Raw genomic sequence first — 21,147 nt, 5'->3', positions numbered from 1 at the left:
TATAGAGATAATGGCAAAATACCCTGATAGATTGGAAACTGTTCCTGAGAAAATGAAAATAAGGCAACTCCTCGTGGAATATATTTGCGTGCACACATGTGTGCGCAATTATTTCGAATTATTATTATTATTCCGAGGACTTGAACAAATGAATTACAAGTCCTTATATAGTTGTCATTTGAAAAGAATCAACAAGTCTACAAAATATATTATATTGTTAAGGAGTATTGGTAAAAGGTTATTATTTTTGGATTCGAGCAATGACGAAAAAAAAGCAATGGGGTACATAATCTGAATGTAAACATACACTTGTGTATGTGTTCTGTCTAAACCTTGGTTCAGTTGATACAGTTGCCTTAATTTTTAAACCTGTCAACCAAAGCTGTTGACTGTATCTTATCTTAATTGATTTTTCTGGGGGAGGGGGCAAGATGGGGGAGGGAACGGAGGATTTGTGACCCAATCCAAAACCATGTTTGTCAACACTTACTATATTATCTTACTTGTACGTATAGAAAAAAAAAAAAAAAAAACCTTATCAATTTCAAAGAAAATATCACCAATTGACAAATGACATGTTAACGAGCAAATAAATAAATAATTCTATATTTCGTCGACCAGGCACATCTTTATAATTAAGTATTAATCATGGGCAGATTGGAAACAATACAACATGAAAACAATATGCCAGTTGACAGGTGATACTGATAACCTATACTTATAGTTCTAGGATTGAAGTATGGGATACCATCAATAAAGTTGATCATAAACCGACCGATACAACTTTTAAATATTTGTTTGTATTCACAATATTGCAGAAAACAGTTACCATCTAGGAACTCGATCATTTTGGACCCCATTGAACCAACGGTGTTACAAGACGAAAAGCAAAATTAATTTAAAAAATACGTCAGTACCAGCGTTGTCCGATGCAAGCAACGAAAACAAAACAAAACTTTTTGTAAATCCTCTTCTATACACGAATCAGGTTTGGGAGAGAGTTAGTTCTTATTCTTATTGGTGATACATAAGCACCTTTGTGATACAAGAATCTCTGAATTAATGTAACTTCATGAACATATTTTCTTCAATTTCTTTTCACGTACATAGCTAGAGGGGAGGACGAATTGTCAGTTTATTTGACATGCAGAGCCTTATACGTGGCTCTTTGTTGGGGGGGGGGGGGGGGGTTATCAGTGCAAACCTTTTGGAGCGATATAACAATGTGTATAACTGTGTTACGCTCGAAGATTTCCAGTATACCCCATGTAATAATGGTGACTTTCAATTTGTTCGTTCTCTTTCAATAAAAGACCGTGTAACTCAACCAGCAGAGAGGTAGATCTGACAAAGAAATAGCTAACTAGACCTCTGTTACAGATATTTTCTCGCCAAAACACACCACTGAGTAATATCAGACCCAGTTATTACAAAAACACTGTATCAGGAATATACAATCATACAATTATAGAGCAGCGACGTAGCCAGGAATTTTAAAGAGGGGGAGCACTTTTTGCGATTGATATGTGGGAGGGGTCTAAGGGAAGGTTGAGATATTTTGAACAATTGAAGGTCCTTAGATGCGATCTGGTGCAATGTTTTGCCAGTTCCATCATTATCATATGATAATATATTATCAGCAGATTTTGTCTCCTGTTTGAATTCTTTTACATAATATATCAGAAAGACAAACATAATGCTCTTTTACACTTTTCCAGTAGGATGGTTATTGTTTATTGTCCAATGTCTGGACTTAAATACATTTGACGAACTTAACTGATGGACAATATAAAATTTCATATTTTGTACGACAGCCAGATGTACAGTGGCCTAAATACAAATATCGTTATCGCAGTGTCTTACCAGTACAATACTTATTTATAGGAAGTACGATTGCTAGCTTAGCTTCATAACATGCTATTCGTGCAACAACTTAGGACGAATCATAGAAAGGATGAGAACAAACGTTGTCGACGTCGTTGTGCATACGGTTCGTAACACCCCATCGAGTGCGGTTAGGTAGGCAATATGTATTTTATTACGCAGTGGCCAACTGTAGGCTTGCTATAGGCTATACATTTAGCTAATTGTAGCTGCCAAACTAAGTATAAGTAGTTGAATCAGTAGGCCTGAATGTTACTACGATTATAATCGAGTTAACTCAGCTGACGAGTATTCAAGATCAAAAGAGCACTGACAAATTACCATGCTAAAAAAACAAGTTTTTAAACATATTTTTCGACACTGAAAGGGGGGGAGCAGACGCTCCCCTGCCCCCCCCCCCTGGCTACGTCCCTGACCGACGGTGCTAAACTTCACTTAACTCGCAGGTATCAAACTATATTTGGTAATGCAGGCCATATTACATAGGCTGTGAAAACAAACTTTAAAGCATATGCACATGATGGCAGCAGTACTCTTAGCCCTGAACTATAATACTTACTATTTGGTATTTAATTTGCAAAAATCATACATGCCGGTATTTATGTACCATTACAGGTACAAATCCATCAGCTTACCCTGAACTATAATATCAACAATTTGGTATTTAATTTGCAAAAAATCATATATGCCGGTATTAATGTACCATTGCAGGGACAAATTTGTCAGCTAGAGTAGAATAGAGTAGGGTAGGGTTTCATTTCAAATGACGTGGAGTTTTACCTGCATTATTCACTTAAGTCTAAATGTAGTCCTTCTTCTGTGGGTGTGTCGGAGGCTTGTCATAAGAACCGCCCCAACAGCCGAAACTGAATATTCAGTACTTAGTGACCTGCCCAACAGTATAACAATATAGTTATACAAGGAAACTTACTCCAACTAGACAACGCTGGGGGTTATGTCCGATGATATGAACATCATTTATAGGTTGTACGAGCAATTATTATGTATAACCTTTTCACTTTCAGTTTTCTATTCAACGTTATCAACAATGTGGTACGAAATTTGCAAAGGTACCCCCTCATATGCCAATTGAGTATAAATTAACAAAAGATATTGAACACAAATCTGATAGCATAGCCAGTCATATAGCACTTTGCAGTTATTCAGTACCCATATCATAAAACTACAAATAGGTAGTTTTAACAAAATTCCTTTTGCTTCCAAGGTCGTGCAATGGGAGTCTAGGAAAGAGACCCAACTGAATGTTTAGTGACTCGTCAACAAATTAACGACATATGAATTATAATGTCACTGTTGAATATAGGTTTTATTTTTGTGTACAAATATTGAGCATAATTTCTGTCATTCAGAAAACATGTCAGCCATATCTTATTTGTGCTTTGCAGTATAGCAAAAATATTGATGTGAACCATGATATTACTCTTTAAATATTTAGACTAGTCTTAGTAAAATATCAGTTTTAATCACTTAATACTCATATCCTATAGAACCGAGGTATAATTACTAAGAACGTTTTGCCGGTCATTCCTGGGGAATTCTGGAGACCCCCATTTTTATCGCTGTCTGAATAGCATAGTTGCTTGTTTCGACAAGGGTAAAGCTATGGTTTGAAGAAAGGTCTAAGGCTGCCATGTTCTGACCATGTCGTGTAATATTTGCATACAGTTGGACAATCATTTGGCTGTTCTCAGTCATTAGAAACTTTTTACAAAACTGTAAATTCTAATATAGAAAGTTTTGTGTCCCAGTAAATTATGTAAATGTTTTCAATCCTTTGTTTATCAGCCCTTTAAATTTACTGTAAAGCACCTAATTTCTTTCCGTTACCTGTTACAAAGAGTAAGAAATCATTTCTCCAGGTGCGACCGAATTTATGGCAAAAATCTGACACGACATGCAGCTTTTATGTAATATAAATTGACAGTAAAAACCAAGTTATAAACTTAAAGGGATGGTAGAGTGTTTCTGAGACATTCAGAGACATTGCCTAAATACCTTAGGCAATGTCTCTGATTGTCTCAGAAACACTTCACACTTTCCCTTAAAACTCAGCTCTACATACTGTGACCATAATTGCTTTGTATGAAAAGTATACACTGAAGGAGCATTATTCAATAGATTTGCTACTAATAACGATAAAATCTGGATACATCTGGACATTTCAGGATCGGAGGTAGTTCAAATATGAAAAACGAATACATGGAGAATGATATTAGTCTTCCTGTAACATTCGTCTAAGTACCGATTCCATTTGCCTGCATCGTGCTGCGCGATGCGTTTTTATAGATAGATAAACATGAATGACAAAACCAAAATTTTTGTCAATAAGATTCAAGGCATTTGGGATACCCTGTATCCTCAGGGTGTTAGGAAATGACGAATATTTTGGAATGTTGGATATGGGATAATCCCAGATCAAAGAGGTCCAGATGATCCTGATAATAAGGTTGTCCATAATATGACAAATCTCTAAAGGTTATGTTTTATTTCACAAGAATTGATCTTCCTGTCAGCACGGGTTACAACTGACTTTTTTCATCACAATTTCCACATGATATCTAACTGACGAATGGAAATATCACAGAGAATATTTCACCCACGTTTGTCCAACATTATACACAACACATTTACAATAAACCTTCAGGCTCTTTGCTTTCAGTATATCAAGGAATTTATACATTTTTTCTTTCCTATCTTTTTCATTCCTTACAAACTATATATCCTACCTTCACTCCAATTTTACCAACAGTTATTTTTATTTTGTCAAGATATTATCAATAGTGCCAATTATATATATATTTATTTTTATAAAACAATAACATGCCCAAACAGCTATTTATGTCAGCTGTATAATGTAAGGAAGATGGAAAAAAAAAAAACAGATCAAATAAAAATGATAGGAAACAAAACATATATTTTTGAAAAATATTCATGTGAGAAACTATTTCAAGTTAAGTTTTGACATCCAACCTCAATTTGTTATACAGGTTTACTTATTCTACTTGGAATTTAATTCCAGTCAATTACTTATTTCCAACTTGTTCTCTTGAGGCTAACTTTATTCAAGTAAAAGTAATAACCCAGATTTTTAACCGATGCATGAAATAATACTAACTTTTGCTACAAAATTTGCAACTAAAACCAATATTACATACAGATAAGAAATAGGATAACGACATGCAAAGTGAAACTACTACAACAAACTAAGGATAAGAGAGGAATGAAAAACAAGAAAAAGAGACAGCTGTGTTCCATGAATTCACTCATGTTATGTTTAAAAGTTTGAAAGTAAGAAATGAGTGGCAAGCATACAGTACCTAGTACATGTTTGATTCCAGAAGTACAAAAAATACTGGTTACTTTATAGTCATAGTCCAAAGGAATTTTTTCCCCTTCATATTAATGATAAATACCACCCCCCCTTCCCTCTAAAAAAAAAAAAAAATTCACAAAAAAAAATTCACAAAAATAGGAAATTCCAAGGCATATACATATCAGACTTACAGAGAGATGACATTTAAAACTGATACCATGAGACAAACAGCAAAGTTTTTAAGAGTACAGACATAGTGGTGACATCATCTATCCACTCTACGTCCAAAATGTCCAACCTAATTGGACCACTCTCGCCCACAGCTGCCACACTGTACAGATTCCTACACACTGTACAGATACCCAAACACTGTGTTTCGAATTAAAAGATTTTGCAACTCTAAGGTACCATTCTACGTCAAACCTTTTCAGATGAGGAATCAACAAAGGTGGGCCTCTCAATCACATTTAAATTAACTTAAGTTATACTGGCTGTTTTAGCACCAATAATTATATGACAAGGCGAGTTCTGACATTCACAAGCCATGTGCATACGATTAAAAACATTTTGGGTGCTTGGGGTATTTTTTAAAAGTTACTAATATATATGCCATTTTCTCTCAACCTATAAAACTCAGATATATCTACAATACATGCTTTGGTGAAGTGTTTGTTTTTGGTGATTCCTCTGGTTATCTACAGTATCACTAATTTGAAAGGGAAAAAAAACCCTCAAGACCATTTTTTAATTTTTTATTATAGTTATAAATTACAACAAAAGTATGCACATGATGACATCACACCTGATGTAATACGTGACCGTTTTCTTTCTCGTGCGAGATGAGACGTCCGTCGACGAGGTCCGAGGCCACCATCGGGAGGTATTCCTTCTTCCTCATCAAGCTGGCCTCATACTTGGACTACGAGAGGGAGAGAGGGGAGAAAAACAAGTTACAGTTTGATTTTGAGCTCAGGAAAAGACTGCATCCTGTTATATTCAGTGATTATTGATTACTGATACAGAAATGATTGTCAAGAAATGGAACTTGACCCAGTGACCTCACTGACACACTACCATTCTCCACCAACTCACTTTTCCAGCCTTTTAGCCCATTTATACTGTTATCACTGCTTTTACTTATTTATATTTCATTATTGACTATGTTTTAATCTTTTGTGTATTTTTTGTTTAAAACTATTTTACTATTTACGTATTTCTGAATTCGCTTTGGACTAAATATGCGGATAGGGCATTAATTATTTTCATTTAGTATATACAGTATATGGGTGTTTTTATATTGTTGCTTTAAGGCTTGTACATGTTGTGCCTTCTTGGTTCTATATATATTTAATATTTAGGTTTTTGTTACTATTTGTTGTTAGGTTTTTACACTTGTAAAGCGCTTTGAGCAGCTTTGCTGATTATGCGCTATTATAAATATTACTCAGTATTATTATTATTTACTTTAAGTTTAGATGTTAGACCACAGAACTTCCTGTCAATGGCATATAGCATACTGATTTCCTGCTGCAATCGTAACACAATGGAAGCAGAAACTGATTAAGAAATATTCAGCCTGTATCAGTTTGTTCAGACATACTGTTTCAGAGCGTGGATGATAACACCGTTTTCACCAACTGGCAAACTTCTCTGTATATTGGGTAATACAGATCGGATGTCTATTCTCGTTGTGATAGTAACTGTATTGTCATGAAATATCGGGATGCTGGCAGTGTGGCACTTAAATCAAACAAAGGAAATGCTTAGCAACACTTTATCAAAACCAAAAAACAAGAAAGAAGAAACCCAGCAGGCTTACTGATTCCTTGTCTTACAAGTTGAAATTGTGTATGGAATCACCTGATTGGTAGAGTGACTGAGGAAAATGTGTCCTGAAGTCAAGTACCAGAACATCATAAGAGATAAGTTGATCATGCAATTTGGTATTACCCTACTGAATGTTGATAACAGATAGTCATTAGTGAGAGTGGAAAACCCTCTCAGTCAATTAAAAGAGGAAAGGTCAAATCCTATAACAGTTAGTGTTATAGCAAAGAATTGAGTTTGCAAGCTTACAAGGATTTCCAGACTTTGACCTCTGTTGATTTCAAATGACCTTCCATCAGCATCATACTTGGGCAAATGTTTGGACAATATCTTTTACTAAATGTACTTGTTGTAATTACACCACTAATAGGAGCAACTGTACATGGGTTAGGTCAAGAGGTTTGTGGCAGATTAAATCCCTGAGGTCTTTAAATATTGAGAAATCCGAGCAGTTTAATATATTGTGCAGTATTTTCTGATTAAACATAAATACATCTTACACAGCATCTTCAACCTGTACCAATTAAGTAAGGCGAGAGCATGAATGTATATATACCAAGATACAGGTAGTGAGAGCAATGTAAAATAACCCCTGACATGGTGTAAACTTTTCAGGAATTACTGTACTAATTAGATTCTTAAAGATGCAAATCTTTCTCAATTTCATAACAACAATATCAATTAAGATCTGCCCAGTTATGTGCTTTCCTGTACAATATGGTCATGCTGAAATCCAAAGCTAATCAATGGCCACTCTCTAAGAAGAAAGGTTTTCAGGGATTGAATTCTGCTAGCCTTAAACAATCATTGACTTGAAGCAAATTAGAAGTCTCAACTTGCAAACAAAGTTATCCTGCTACAATACTGTTTAAGGATTTACCACTTCCCCCTTAATGACCGCAAATGAATTTTGACCTTCAAAAAGAATTACTAGGCTCTTTACTCATTATAAGAAAGTCATATGCCATGTCGTATCATGTCAAGCATGTTTAAAATTTCCAGAGTGTAACCTTTGCTGAACCCAAATGACCTGTACCCTCCACTTAAAACAATAGGGTTCTTATACTCATGAAATACAGAGAAGCCATAGCCATCTATACCAGCTACTGCAGTTTTCTATCCGGAAATTTACAGTATTCAAGGTTTGAGACCTGGTGAGCTTGAATGAACCCTGACCTACATACCAAATATGAAATATACCCCAGTTATCGTTCTGAAGTTAAGAGCGTTTACAAGCAAATGTCACATACACAAACACATAGATTCCTTTTGCCTTGGGCAAGGAATAAAAAAAGACCTGGACGTAAGAGTGAAAAGATTTTCTAAGAACCGATGGATGCACTAAAAAATACAAACTTCAGAATCAGTGTTTGTGAGCAGTGCTAACAACATCTCCCAATCAATGAAGTCTTCTGTAATACATACTATGAATAATTACCTTCTGCAGGTACAGGCATTTCATACGACTTTGTTAAAAGCAGCTTGTTTGCATTTTCGTAACATTTCCCTTTTACCTAGATTCACTAGAGTTTACATTCCAGCAAGATTCCTCTATTCTACTTTGTAGGTAGTGAAGACACTTTGTTATGTTTTTCTTTTTCATATTTTTTTTTACAGTTCAGAGCATCAGGCCGCTTTCATCAAGTTCTTTTCAAACTGACTATGTCGGCAGCCTTTCAACAGAGGGCGCTGTCATGACGGTCCTAATTGCGAGTGAGCTATACGGTTGACAGATCTCTGAATCAAAGCAGAGATATTGTAAAGCGCTATGACGTATATCTCTGAATCAAAGTAACGTGATCCGGTGAAAGCGCCCACAAGCATGCAAACCCTATGGGATGGGCTCTAATACTGATGAGCTGGGTGAGTGACTAGTGTACTAGTGATCAACTCACAGTACTGCAACTTGTCAAGTTTTGCTGAACTAGATGGGTCCTATGAAACAGCGCCATCTGTTGACTTGGTTCGTGGCTGGAGAACCCCATCCATTATAAGTTATGTAATTGCAAGCCTGCTGAAACTTATCGCCTTGGCTTTCTTCATTCAAAGATTGCTAATATTATACAGGTAGCTAGAAAGGATTGTAACGTCAGTTTCGTACAAATCCGTCGACCTGACCCTTTATTACTGTTTAATCACTGTTAAAGCTCAACAATCAACTATTCACGTACAAATGTTTTCATCGTTTAACTTCCTGAAACTTGAAATTTGGTAAATGAACCGTATAGGAACGATAGTACATAATGTAAAATCTAAGATTGAAGTCATACAAATAGTGTCATCAATTTTTATCAACCTACAGTACCACCAATTTTTTTAAACTAACACCCGTACTTGACCATGCTATGATGAATCTGTAGGAAATCATCTAGTCTCACATAGTAGAATGGGCTAATTTCAAGCTAGGACACATTTTGGATAAATGTGTTGCAGTATTTGTATGATGACCATTGGTATTTGTTTTTGTTTTTATTTTGAGAAAGAACAAATATACTCCAAGCTGCTACACACAAAGTAAATTATTCCCTGCCCTGCTTTTCTTTCTTTTCTCCCCAAATTCTGCCCGAATGAATTTTTAATCAGTCGGTAGTTACAGTAATAAAGGCTCTGATTGATTTGGAAACTTGATCGCTGACGCCACTCTTAATATTAATATAGGTAACACCTTGCGTTTCTCCATAAACTATTTGCATTTAACTTCACTGCTAATTACTTTCAACCACCCCCTGGGTTAAAGAGATCTGAGAGATTGTAAAAACTCCTGGCAATTCTCCCAAAACTTCCTGCATTGCATTTGAGGTCTTGCAATATTTTCATGAGGTCAAGATTTACCTCTGTCCACTCACTATTAACCCTCCACCAACCAATGGTACAAATTGTTGCTGGTCTCATTGACTGACCAATTAGAACAAAGCATGCTTTCACCTCTTATCTCATAAAAGCCTTAGTTTTAAGTTGCATTTGCCACAATCTGTAATGTCTCATTTCCCTTTTGAACAAAAAAAAATACATTTGCCTAGGTACACAACCTGCTTCATGAGGTCCACCACAAAATTCACACTAAGCAATGATTAAATTTGGCACAATGTTGAAAACGGTTGCTTATGACATCATCAAATATCTTGATTCTACATATATATCTGTACTTAGTAAGTGATTTCAACCTATATTCATGACTATATGAGCTGTCAAATGTTTTGTAGTTATCAGACTCAATGTACTGTGAACTGATTTGGTATCAATATTCAAATTATGTCTGAAGTACCACATGGTTTTGTTCAGAATATCACAAAAGTCATGAACCCAACACATCATACAACTTTTCAGCTGAAACCAAACACATCAAACAACTTTTCAGCCGAAACTTGTTTTTCGGACTACAAAATGGCTATTTTTGCCGTCTCATTTTGTCATAACTCACCAAGTTGTAGCAGACTACTCCAACTACAGCCAGAGTCATGCCGCAGATGTTGGTCAATGTCACCGGATTCCTGAGCATGAGCAAGGAGAGGAATATGACCACTATCCGCTTAGTGGCATTCGCTATAGAGTAGCTCAACGGCATCACCAGATTTAAGACACTGAAGGCAAAAATGTTCTGGCAGAAATTCAAGAAACTGCTTAGAAATAGAAGAGTCAGGATCTGTGTCCAGAGAGGACTAGCCATCTGTGAAAGAAGAAAGATACGTTAATGAAAGTGTGAACGAACACCATTTATAAACTCCAGGTTTGTGTACTTGCCGTCACATTTATACATTGAATGGTGTGTGTGTGTGAGTATATAAAGCAAACTTTAACATATTTTTAACCGGTGACATCTTCAAAGAACAGTATAAAACCGTCTCCCTTGTCCTAGTCGATGCTTTGTTCAGATGTCGGTGGTGAAGGACTCCTTCTTCCTCCAAAGACCTCCTTGATACTCCACTCTCTCAACTACTCTCAAATGGCCGTAATAGAGACATTAAAGACTCGCCCCAAATCGCGTACAGCCATCTGAAAAAGTTAACTTTCTGTTGCTTGCAAGTGAAGTTTTGTGTGTGTCACTACAAAATGCAGACAGTAATGAAACGTGATACCTTGTTATCTTTAGCTGCACCTGAGATGTCCATCACTGTATCGTTTGTATACTGTGCTGTGGGTATTGACCGCAGCTGTATGTACTGACTGTACACTAGTGTCTAATTACCGACTGTAGTAAGCTGTGTGTGTATTTTCTGGTATTCGATGGTGGTGTCTAACACTTCTGTTACACCTCATTCGAAACTAGGTAAGATTACCGGCATTAGACATTTCTTTTTGCGCGAGTCTTCACACCCTTTAAACACAGCCATAATCTCGTTACTACAGGCCTAAATGACAGAGATACTTTTGGAAGTCCTGGTGGTTACTGGAATTCTGGAGCAGGAAACCCAACCATCATCTTTACCACTGTAATGTAATGTATTCACTTGCTTGGAGTTCGCTTTAAAAACCATGCAAAACTTGACATATATTGATATCTCTAAAGAGGCAAGGGATGAAGCCGAAAGCAAAATGTCACAGTGATGCTTAGATTATGTTCCTCCTTTATCGGTCAAAAAGTCCAAAATTTTACTTTTTTGAGCTATCCGTGTTTTTTTCATTCCATAATGAGAGGAAGGAGGGCTTGTCTTAATTTTCGACATGATGTTAACAGCTCAACAGACAGAGACTAAAGATCACCCACGTTTTGTTTAACTTGATTATCCGCAGGCACAAGGTGAGTGATACAGGTCATGTGTGATAAGATATTTTATTAAAAAGACGAAATGTGTTGAGTTTGCTACGAGAAAACATGTGACCAGTACATTATAACATGATTTAAGGCATTAGTTACGCTTTAATCCCACCAGGTACTGTAACATTATACGTCAAGCTGCGGAGTATGTACAGTAATGACACCAACTTCATTGTATACTGTATAACTGTGTGCAACACAAGATGGTTCTGTACTGGATTGTTAAAGGCGTATTCCTGTGGCAGATATGTCACACTATCCTGTATCTTTAAAGAGAAGTCTTTTGGACACCACATATCGATATCTTCTCCCTTATTGTAGATATAGTTGGTTGAATGTAAGATATTTGAACAGGTTTAAGCCTCCTTTACTCCAGGAAGCTGGATCACAGCCATAGGTCTATGATGTCACCATGTTTCTCAATTTTTACTTTTACTTTCCTGTTAAAATCTTCTTGTTGACTTATCTTTGAAATTGTGACGTGATTGGATTGTTTGATTCTAGCTGTCAATATTTTTTTTAGCATTAACTTTTGGAGAAAAATATTCCTCTGTAGTTAGATGATTTGAAATGTTATAAATAACAGGCAGACTGACACATTTTTGGCTCAGTTGCCATGGTCACATCATTAATCTACATGTTACCAGATGCAATTCACAAAATATCACCAAATCTGACATATTCGTATCTTCTATTCGATATACACATCCCCAAGTTTTCCAGCTCAATATTTTGCTCATCTATCAACTCAGATTGCAGAGTATTATCCCTTTTCAAGACTGGAGCACAATCTGGCCGACTTTTCAAAGATTTAACGACCCCGTCCAATTTACCAATTCTGGATCGCTGACGATTCTTCGAAAATCTAAAACCACCCAAATAGGGAGTAACATCAGAGCAGCAAGTTGACCCAGCATGAGCAGGAGTCTCAAGTGATGTATACCAATGTCACGTAATGCCTGAAAGAAACGAAAATAAAAAAAAATAAAAAAATGTATACTTATAAACAAAAACCCACCTGTGTACATAGTTTTATAGTCCACCCAAAAAAAATTTATGAGAACTTACATCTGTAGCTTTAATATGCAAATGTAAAGTACTTAGGTTTCATCTGTTATTCTTACATGTAGGCTATTCCAATAAAGGCTTACTTTTGAACAAAAGCAAATATATATATGCAGGGGTTTATGGTAACATCTGTTGTGGTATCAAGGTAAATAATGGCTAAAATGTCATATTTATGTTCGGTATGAGAGATGCTGCATACAGTATATGCTTTCAACACAGACGGCCACCTTCTGCATTACAGATTGTTTTAAATTATTTTTTTTATCATTATTATTATCATGATTTTTTTTGGGTGGCTTTCTGTATAATCTGTGTAATATGTTTATATCCATATTAATTTCTGTTTTAAATGACCGAAAGAAGCAAGAACACTTATTTTCATATACTGAAGCACAATTATAACAGAATGCCTTCGGTCAGTACATGTTACGTGTATTTCTGTACCATTCTTCAGACAATAATTTGTGTCCTGGACTGCCTACAGTAGTGCTGTAGTCTACTGTACAGTAGCATCATTACAGCACTGAGCATATCTGAAGCCAACAAAATATCAATGAAACTTCACAGAATAGTCAATATTTGGAAGTAACGAGTTTACATTCCATGATTATAAATTTGCCAAGTACAAATTGCTTTTCATCTGGAGCAGTTAGTCGTTTGATGAAATTAACCGTTTTTTTTTTTGTCATCGTAGGTACTGGATGATGATTAGCCCTCAACTGGGGCACAAACGACATCATTTAATTAGCCTTAAAGGAGCATTCAGGAGCACTTATCAAACTTGTATTTTAAAATTGAATATCTTTAACACCCTCATTAAACACATGAATTCCTCAAATTATAATAGTTTCTGCATTTTCTGCATACCTTACCGTACCTCTGGTACATCTACAGTGAAGATACAGTACTTTACATGTTTTGACCCAAAAAAAAATCAGATGAAAATCTTGTTTTTATTTCTTTTATTATTGTAATCTTTAATGACGATAGTCCTGCTCAGTGCAGAAGCACTGCTTTCCAGAGGAGCCCTCAAAAACTGAACAATTCCCGCAGAAGTATCTTTGACAATGATGTAACTGTTCTGGTATATTGTACTGTATACATAGATACTATTGCATGGCCCATGTTTAAGTACTGTACAGTAGTGGGATGCATTTGAAATGCTATGTGTCCAGTTTCTGAGCAGTTGCAAATGTTGTCCTTTGCAGATATTAACGATACTGTATGACAAGAAAGGTTTTCGGAAGAATAAGTTGGACAGATATTCCTGCACTCTTTTCCATGGTCACAAACAAATAAAAGCTGAGCTGTTATATAACCAACCAAGAAACACAAAAGCCAGTGAAAAGTGAGCGTTTGTAGCTACTGTAGTCTTGCAAAACTGCATCACATACTTTAAACTTTTATGCAGTATACTACCAGATGCGATTTTTGGACTAGCACTCTTCAAGTGGACCTAACTTAAGTCATTTTTGCTATACATACTGCAAATTGTGCAGTGCCAGGTGTACAGGTAGAACGTACAGTATGTGTGTGCACAGCCTGAGGTAGCACCAGATCTGCATTGCATGATGGGTAAAGGTGTTGTATGCCACCTTGATTTGCAAGGTGCTGTGCACTCAGGGGAATGTGTAAAATAATTTAGCGCCTGTTCCTTTTCACCTACAGTACATAAACTCTGTACGTTTTACCTTGTGTGGTACAGTACTCATGTTACGTGGTTACTCACGTTACATGGTTTACTAACTGCTACACACGTTAAAACATCCATTACCTTATATTTTTAACATACACTGATGACACATATAATTATTCCTCTATTTGTTTTCACAGTTAGGGTGATGAATAGGAATGAAAATTCAATAATATTAGTATTACTGTAACAAGATTAAAATCCTTGTGTTTTATGTTTATGAGAGAAAATTGTTCCTTCGGTTTACTCATGTGACATTCATTTAAAAGTGTATTGAATAAAGATTTCTTTGAAATATCTGCAAATATATCTTACATAAAGTGCCATATATGTGCTCAATTAACCACCAAATCATTAAAATATCCATTGTTAACCGTACGGGAGATCAGGAAGCAATTAAATCAGTATTTTCTGCCTAAAATTTGGATCCTACTGTAACTTCATCAATCTTCATCTGCCATTATTCTAAAAAGGTTGAAATATTCAAGAAGATAGATCAGACCCATTCCATATCCCTACATGTAGATTTTTATACAACAACATAAATGACCCATTGGGAATCTGCCAATTTTAACAGAAATTTATTTTTTATGAACCCACTCTTTTCATGGAAATGCTAAGAACTTAAACTAGATTGAAGCTGTAAATTCATGCAACTCTTGAGCAAATTTCTTAAATTTTCAAATTTTTACAAACTACATGTATATACCGACTCACCTTTTTGGAATAAACATTCTGTAGTGCGAACGTTATAGTTGAAACGAAAGCTGCTACTAAACCAAAAAAATCAAAGGAAAGCTCAGTCAAGGTAGCAATCATAACCCCAATTATAATCGGAAACAGAGACAGGTAAATCTGTGAAAAAGAAAAAAAAAAAAGAAAAAAAAATTCAAGAACAGAAAATGTCACTACAATTTCTACAATTTCAAAACTAGATTTCAAGGACTCGATATGACGGCACCCTGTGTCAATGTTGGGCGTGGCCGGAGAACCCCATTGCTTGTTTATTGTACACAAGCCTTATTATAAACTAAACAGGAGCAAAGATACCGAGGAGTAAATTCTGTGCAAATGATTCATTTCTTATATGTTACGGCTGGTCACAGTTGGTAATTACTTAAAACTGGAACCACAAGGAAGTATGAAGAAAACACCATAAACACAGGAAAGGAACAATGGGATCATTAAAGATCAAATTGATAGACCTTTCCTGTCTAAAACATAACGGTAGATGACATTTAAGAATTCCAAGTAGGTTGTGATCAGAGCAAATAAAACATCTTTGTGCAAGTCATTTTGGTAAACTCACTGTTAGTGAAGGAGGTTCAGTTCACAATAATGGATACTTTTAGTATACAGTATATGCCAATGCACCCGTGACATTTAAATGTCACCTGTAGTGGCCATTACTTCTAGTAAGTTACTAGGCTAATATTAGTACAGTACCACTAGTTATCCAAGGTAAATACTTTTCATTCAGCTTATAGGGTCTCCACATTGTTCCTGGACATGGAGGATGGTTCAAGTAATAGACAAAATATAAAAATATTTGAGTGTTGGTTATAATGCTCTTGAGTGCAGTCAACGTCATGTAATTCTCTTTACAGTATGTAGCTTATCCTGGCTCCACTACTTTTTCTTAAAGAAAACAAAACTGCTACACATTATATTTAGTGTATGTATGTATCATGTGTAATTGTGTACATATATGGGTATATGTGCACATGTATACAAATGTATATGTTGTACACGTATGAGTGGTGATATACTGTACACAGGTCTATATAAATGTAAATTAATGTTCATATAAAAGGATGTCAGAATTGGCATGTACTGTACTGTACTGAGGTTTATTTTGTTCCACAATCTTGTTTTCATTTTTTTCCCTCTAACTGTTCTTTCTCTGTTGTAGTCATTTGCTGACCCTAACCCCCTTTTTTTGGAGGAAGAGGGGGGGGGGGACCAGACTAGAAAAGCTGCTTATTCTGGTTTCTCTACCAACCACATCTGTTTTGTTAATTAATCCTACATCAGCATCAGTCTGAGTAAACGATCCAATCCATGCATTATCTACTGTAGATGGAAGTATGTACAGTAAAATTAATGAATCTTCAAATTCTATAAATGCATGTTATGAAATGGTAGAAATAAACTTGGAATTTGAACGAAGAAATGTTTGTTCAAAGTTGAACCAGAATGACCATTATTGGATTTTATGGTTTCAAACTTTCAGGGAATAATTTATCCATTAATTTAGCATCGCAAAATGCTGTGTACCAGTGCAAAGACAAGTAAAGAATTTATGTCAAGCATTTTTTTGTACACAGGAAATATTGTATGAATTTATTTATTTTATGAGAAAAAGATCAGAGCCTTCAAAACTGCTAGACAATATTTCAAATTTAATATTTTTCCTAGCTAACAATTCATATTTAAATGTTGTTTTTTAAGTATTTAAAAGTAACTATTAAAAACTTACCTTTAGAGTCTGCTTCTCTCCCAAAATTATTCTACTGAGGAATACTGTAAAAATTGGCATGGTTGCTTTGACTGTTCAATTAGAAATGAAAAGGAAACAAGAGTTAAGTGCAAAACAAGTAAATATTATCAACAGAAAATAAAACAATTAAATGAAATTTGAAAAAGGAAAGAATAAACTCGATGTACAGTAGTGTACAGTTCAGTACAATAATATTGGACACTTTCAAACTTGTACTGAATCTTACTGAACATGGAAACCATTCTCCAGGTTGCATATTGTATGTACAGTAGGTCACACCAAATCACTCCTCTTGTGGCACATATAAAACTAACAGCTAGGGCTGAAAGAGCGGTAAGGGGGTATTTAAGTAATACTTCATGATACTGTCATAACAGGAACACAAGCAATCCAAACAAAAATGTACAAACTTGTGTTAAAGGAAATACGATAATGGTTCAATGAGGAAATATGCTTTGCGGGTGGTATTATAATGTTTGTTGAAGTTACTTGAGTTCTCACGAATGACCACTATGTGACAACTACTAGTAGGGCAAATTATTTTACATGTATACAGGATTGTCACCAGACCATTTTTAGAGCCGGGTAATTTGTGACAGTGATCTGCGTCCTGGGGGGAGGGGTATAAGGGGAGGGGGTGTCCCCCTCCCATTTTGAAAATTTTTCAAATCCTGATGGTGCCTACATGCAAAATGGTGGCATTTAGAAAGGGTTTTGATCCTCAAAATTCTCCTGAGATACCTTTGTTTTTTCATGTGCATCACTGAATTTTCCTGGGATCTTTTTTGGTATTTTTTGTATTTAGAGATTTTGTGATTTAATTGCATGCTACAGTACTGTACAACATTCTTACAATGTGTGTGAAACACTTGTTCTTAGTTAAACTTGGCAAATCGCTAAGAAACGATTGGCAGTGGAACGTCTCTACATAGCGAAACAGCGAACAGAATCCAAAGCACCGAGTCTTGTCTCGACATGTTTTTAGAACAGTACTCAGTGCAACGTTTCCTAGCCTAATGTGCCTAAAGTCCACACAAAACGCGAGGCCTAATGTTACTTTTAAAAATGATATGTTACCCCGAAAGGATAAGGCACGAAGTTTCCTTCTTGCTTTTTATTACTTCTGGTAACCAGAACATATCGGTGAATAAAACAAACACGTATCAAAAAGGTTTTGCCCTTCAACACGAAACTATTCTCGTTTAAAACTTTCTTTCAGTCAAAGTTGTGAACTTCGTACTCGTACACTGGCCTAATGTGCCTAAACACCACACAAAACGCGAGGCCTAATGTTAATACAAAAAATGGTCTGTTAGTGTTACGCCGTAAGGATAAGGCACGAAGTTTCCTTCTTGCTTTTTATTGCTTCTGGTAACCAGAACATATCGGGGAATAAAATAAACACGTATAAAAATGTTTTGCCCTTCAACACGAAACTATTCTCGTTTAAAACTTTCTTTAAGTCTAAGTTCGTAAACTTCGTACTCGTAGGCCTACTCTGGATGTTTACAATAAACAATTGTGATGCATATGTGTGTTGGTTACAAGCGATCGGTTTACCCTACCTCCACGCTATGAATAGCGTTGTATCGATCGGTTCACTCCCATTTTGTCGGTGGTGAACAGCGAGCGAGGGGAATTTGTGTTCCTTTATTTGGAGTGCGGAGAAAGTATATATCGTTCCTTTATTTGGAGCGGGGTTAATTACAGTTAAGCTGCGTTTTGCACTGAATCGCGCTAATCTTTACCAAGTTACTTATTGGCGGTACTGTAGGCTAATTTATGCCGGGCGGTAAGGCTGAAATTGACCTTGAGTACCGGGCGGAAATTTTGAGAGCTGGGTAGCACCGCCCGGCGTGGTGACAACCCTGCATGTATATATAAAAATGTACAAAAATCCTAATCAAGTAATAAAAAATGACTACATGATCTTACCAGTATGTGCAAATGATACAGAAACTTTTAATATACTAAACTCTGCTGACACAGATGAGAAGAATTTTCCAAACGCTAGTGGAAGCACTAAAATTAGTAGATGTCTCCTGTCAATGCTCTCTGGTTGAGGTACTCTCCAAACTCTAAGCACTGGTTGTAAAAGTACTGCTACGGCTAACATGTGACCCATGGAAACTGTGGTTGGATATGGAAAGTACTGAAAGAGGTGCTTGTTTATGACATTTTGTCCAAGGCTACTCATATACCATAAAACACACAACATTATGATCCTCCATCCTTCACTGGAGAGCCCTATGTCTCTATGTACATGGGCCATTGTGAGTTACCAGAGTCCGTTTCCGGTTTAGATATCACTATAGACTTTGACCTCCAAAGTTCTGTTTAAGATCTGATACTGTGGTAGGCTACTGGTCCTGGTAGGTCGAGGTATGAAGTTGTCTGAACAGTCCTCATGATATTTGATAATGATCTATACAAATTGCATTGAGGATGGAAATGTTGGTAACTGTGTTGGCTAGGGCTACCACGGCACGAGGTGTACCTTGCAACCATACCAAAACTTCAAAATGGTGGGTCTCTTACACAAAATATTGTGAAACTTACTGATACTGGACAGTTGATGACAAACCTACTGTCCTTGAATACAACTGTATCCTAATTTAACTTGAGAATGAAGTGACTAGACTGAACACAACTAAACTTGCTTTCCTCTGAATGTGATAGGTCTCTGAACAGCCACTTACATTCACATGTTACTGAAGTGTTTCAGTCATGACTAACATTACCCAGTTGAATTTCAACCGTACAGATATTTGGTTCAAAGCAACAAAATTTGCTAGGCTGGACCTTAACTGCTTAGGCTCTGTCTAACGTTAGGCGAGAAGGCTCTGGCGCGATAGGCTAGGAATAAGTTACGAATCTCGTAGGAGCACAGGTTGCGCAAAACTTAACCCTCTTCAGACGCAAACTGAATCTTCGTGATATCACCAGACACCTATCGAGATCGGGATGGCAACGTTAGCGATATTCTTGTCATTTCTGGAGTGTCAAGATACGTGGCCCTGAGTCAACTTGCTGCCATTCATTTAAGGTTCGCTTCGCTCAGAATAAGTGTAACAGCGGAATCGTTGTCGTGTTTACGTATTGAGTTTAAACGAGAGAGGTCTGCTGTTAGCTTCGTGGCACAATGTTGTGTTCTTGTAGCTGCACTGACTTTTACAGAATCCTACTCCGCGTTGACCGTATCCACGATGTCAACTGTGATTGATTTCAAGTTGGCTGTTTGCACCTAACGCGGCTTACCGAAACATAGTTTTTCTCCCGCCGCCCTGAGAGCCCTCCCAAGGGAGAGTTTAAACCAGCTTTTTTCGCTTTCGTCCCCCTCCCCCTAAAATTCGACTTCGTAACAGTGGGTGCAACCAGTATCACGAAAAGCCATAAGTCCCATAACAATACAGGCGTTAATTTAACTGACTTTCACATTGAGGATTTGCTACTCACACGGCAAAGGCTAGCAATTTGTATGTAAGTGCCCTAATGCCTACCGACTGAACTGAATTGCTTGTATTCGGACGCCAGTTTTAAGATATTTATGATACATACGGAGCATGTCAGATACGCCCTATTGTATAATTTTCACCCAATGAACTTTCAATAATCAAGCGAGTACCTAACTATTCCATACAGTACGTGATTTTTGTTATGGACTATAGAACGATGCATGGTTACAATTCTAGTAACGAATAGAAACTGGGAGAATGGAGCTTGGGATGGGACAGGGGCACGGTTGTTACCCTTTCAAAGCTCAATTAAAAGTTCCACCACTTTAAGGAAAGCCTGAAAGGTGACCCTATCTATTTAATTAGATATAACCATTTTTTTAGTTAAATATATATTTTTCTGTGTTTTTTATATCAAAAGAAAGTAATCTTGAGTCTTTTTCATCAAAGACCGATCAGTCATGTTTTCAGATTAATTTATTTTTGGTTCACGAAGAGCAGAAGTCATTCATATCATATGTACAAAAATGGCTAAAAGTAAACAAAAAAGAACAAAAGACCATCTTGTGGAAAGAAAATAAATTGAAACAGTTTTACATAAATGCTCTACAACCCCACCCCCACCCCCTA

At 36.3% G+C, this 21,147-nt stretch overlaps 1 protein-coding gene across 1 annotated transcript; it reads right to left on the bottom strand.

The window, feature by feature from the left end:
- Nucleotides 1–590: 590 nt before the first annotated feature.
- LOC139976162 (solute carrier family 35 member E1-like) lies at nucleotides 591–20,358 on the bottom strand. The gene is made up of 6 exons (XM_071984646.1): nucleotides 18,998–20,358; nucleotides 17,042–17,112; nucleotides 15,280–15,417; nucleotides 12,635–12,760; nucleotides 10,467–10,712; nucleotides 591–6,137 (listed from the first exon to the last, which is right to left on the bottom strand). The coding sequence occupies exons 1-6, from the start codon at nucleotides 19,332–19,334 to the stop codon at nucleotides 6,015–6,017; spliced, it is 1,041 nt and encodes a 346-aa protein (XP_071840747.1). The 5' UTR covers nucleotides 19,335–20,358; the 3' UTR covers nucleotides 591–6,014.
- Nucleotides 20,359–21,147: the final 789 nt, after the last annotated feature.

The sequence above is a fragment of the Apostichopus japonicus genome, chromosome 2 (genome assembly GCF_037975245.1).
Source record: "Apostichopus japonicus isolate 1M-3 chromosome 2, ASM3797524v1, whole genome shotgun sequence".
Lineage (NCBI taxonomy): Eukaryota > Metazoa > Echinodermata > Holothuroidea > Aspidochirotida > Stichopodidae > Apostichopus > Apostichopus japonicus.
The sequence above is the reverse complement of the archived record's forward strand: the minus strand, read 5'-3'. Positions and strand labels throughout refer to the sequence as shown.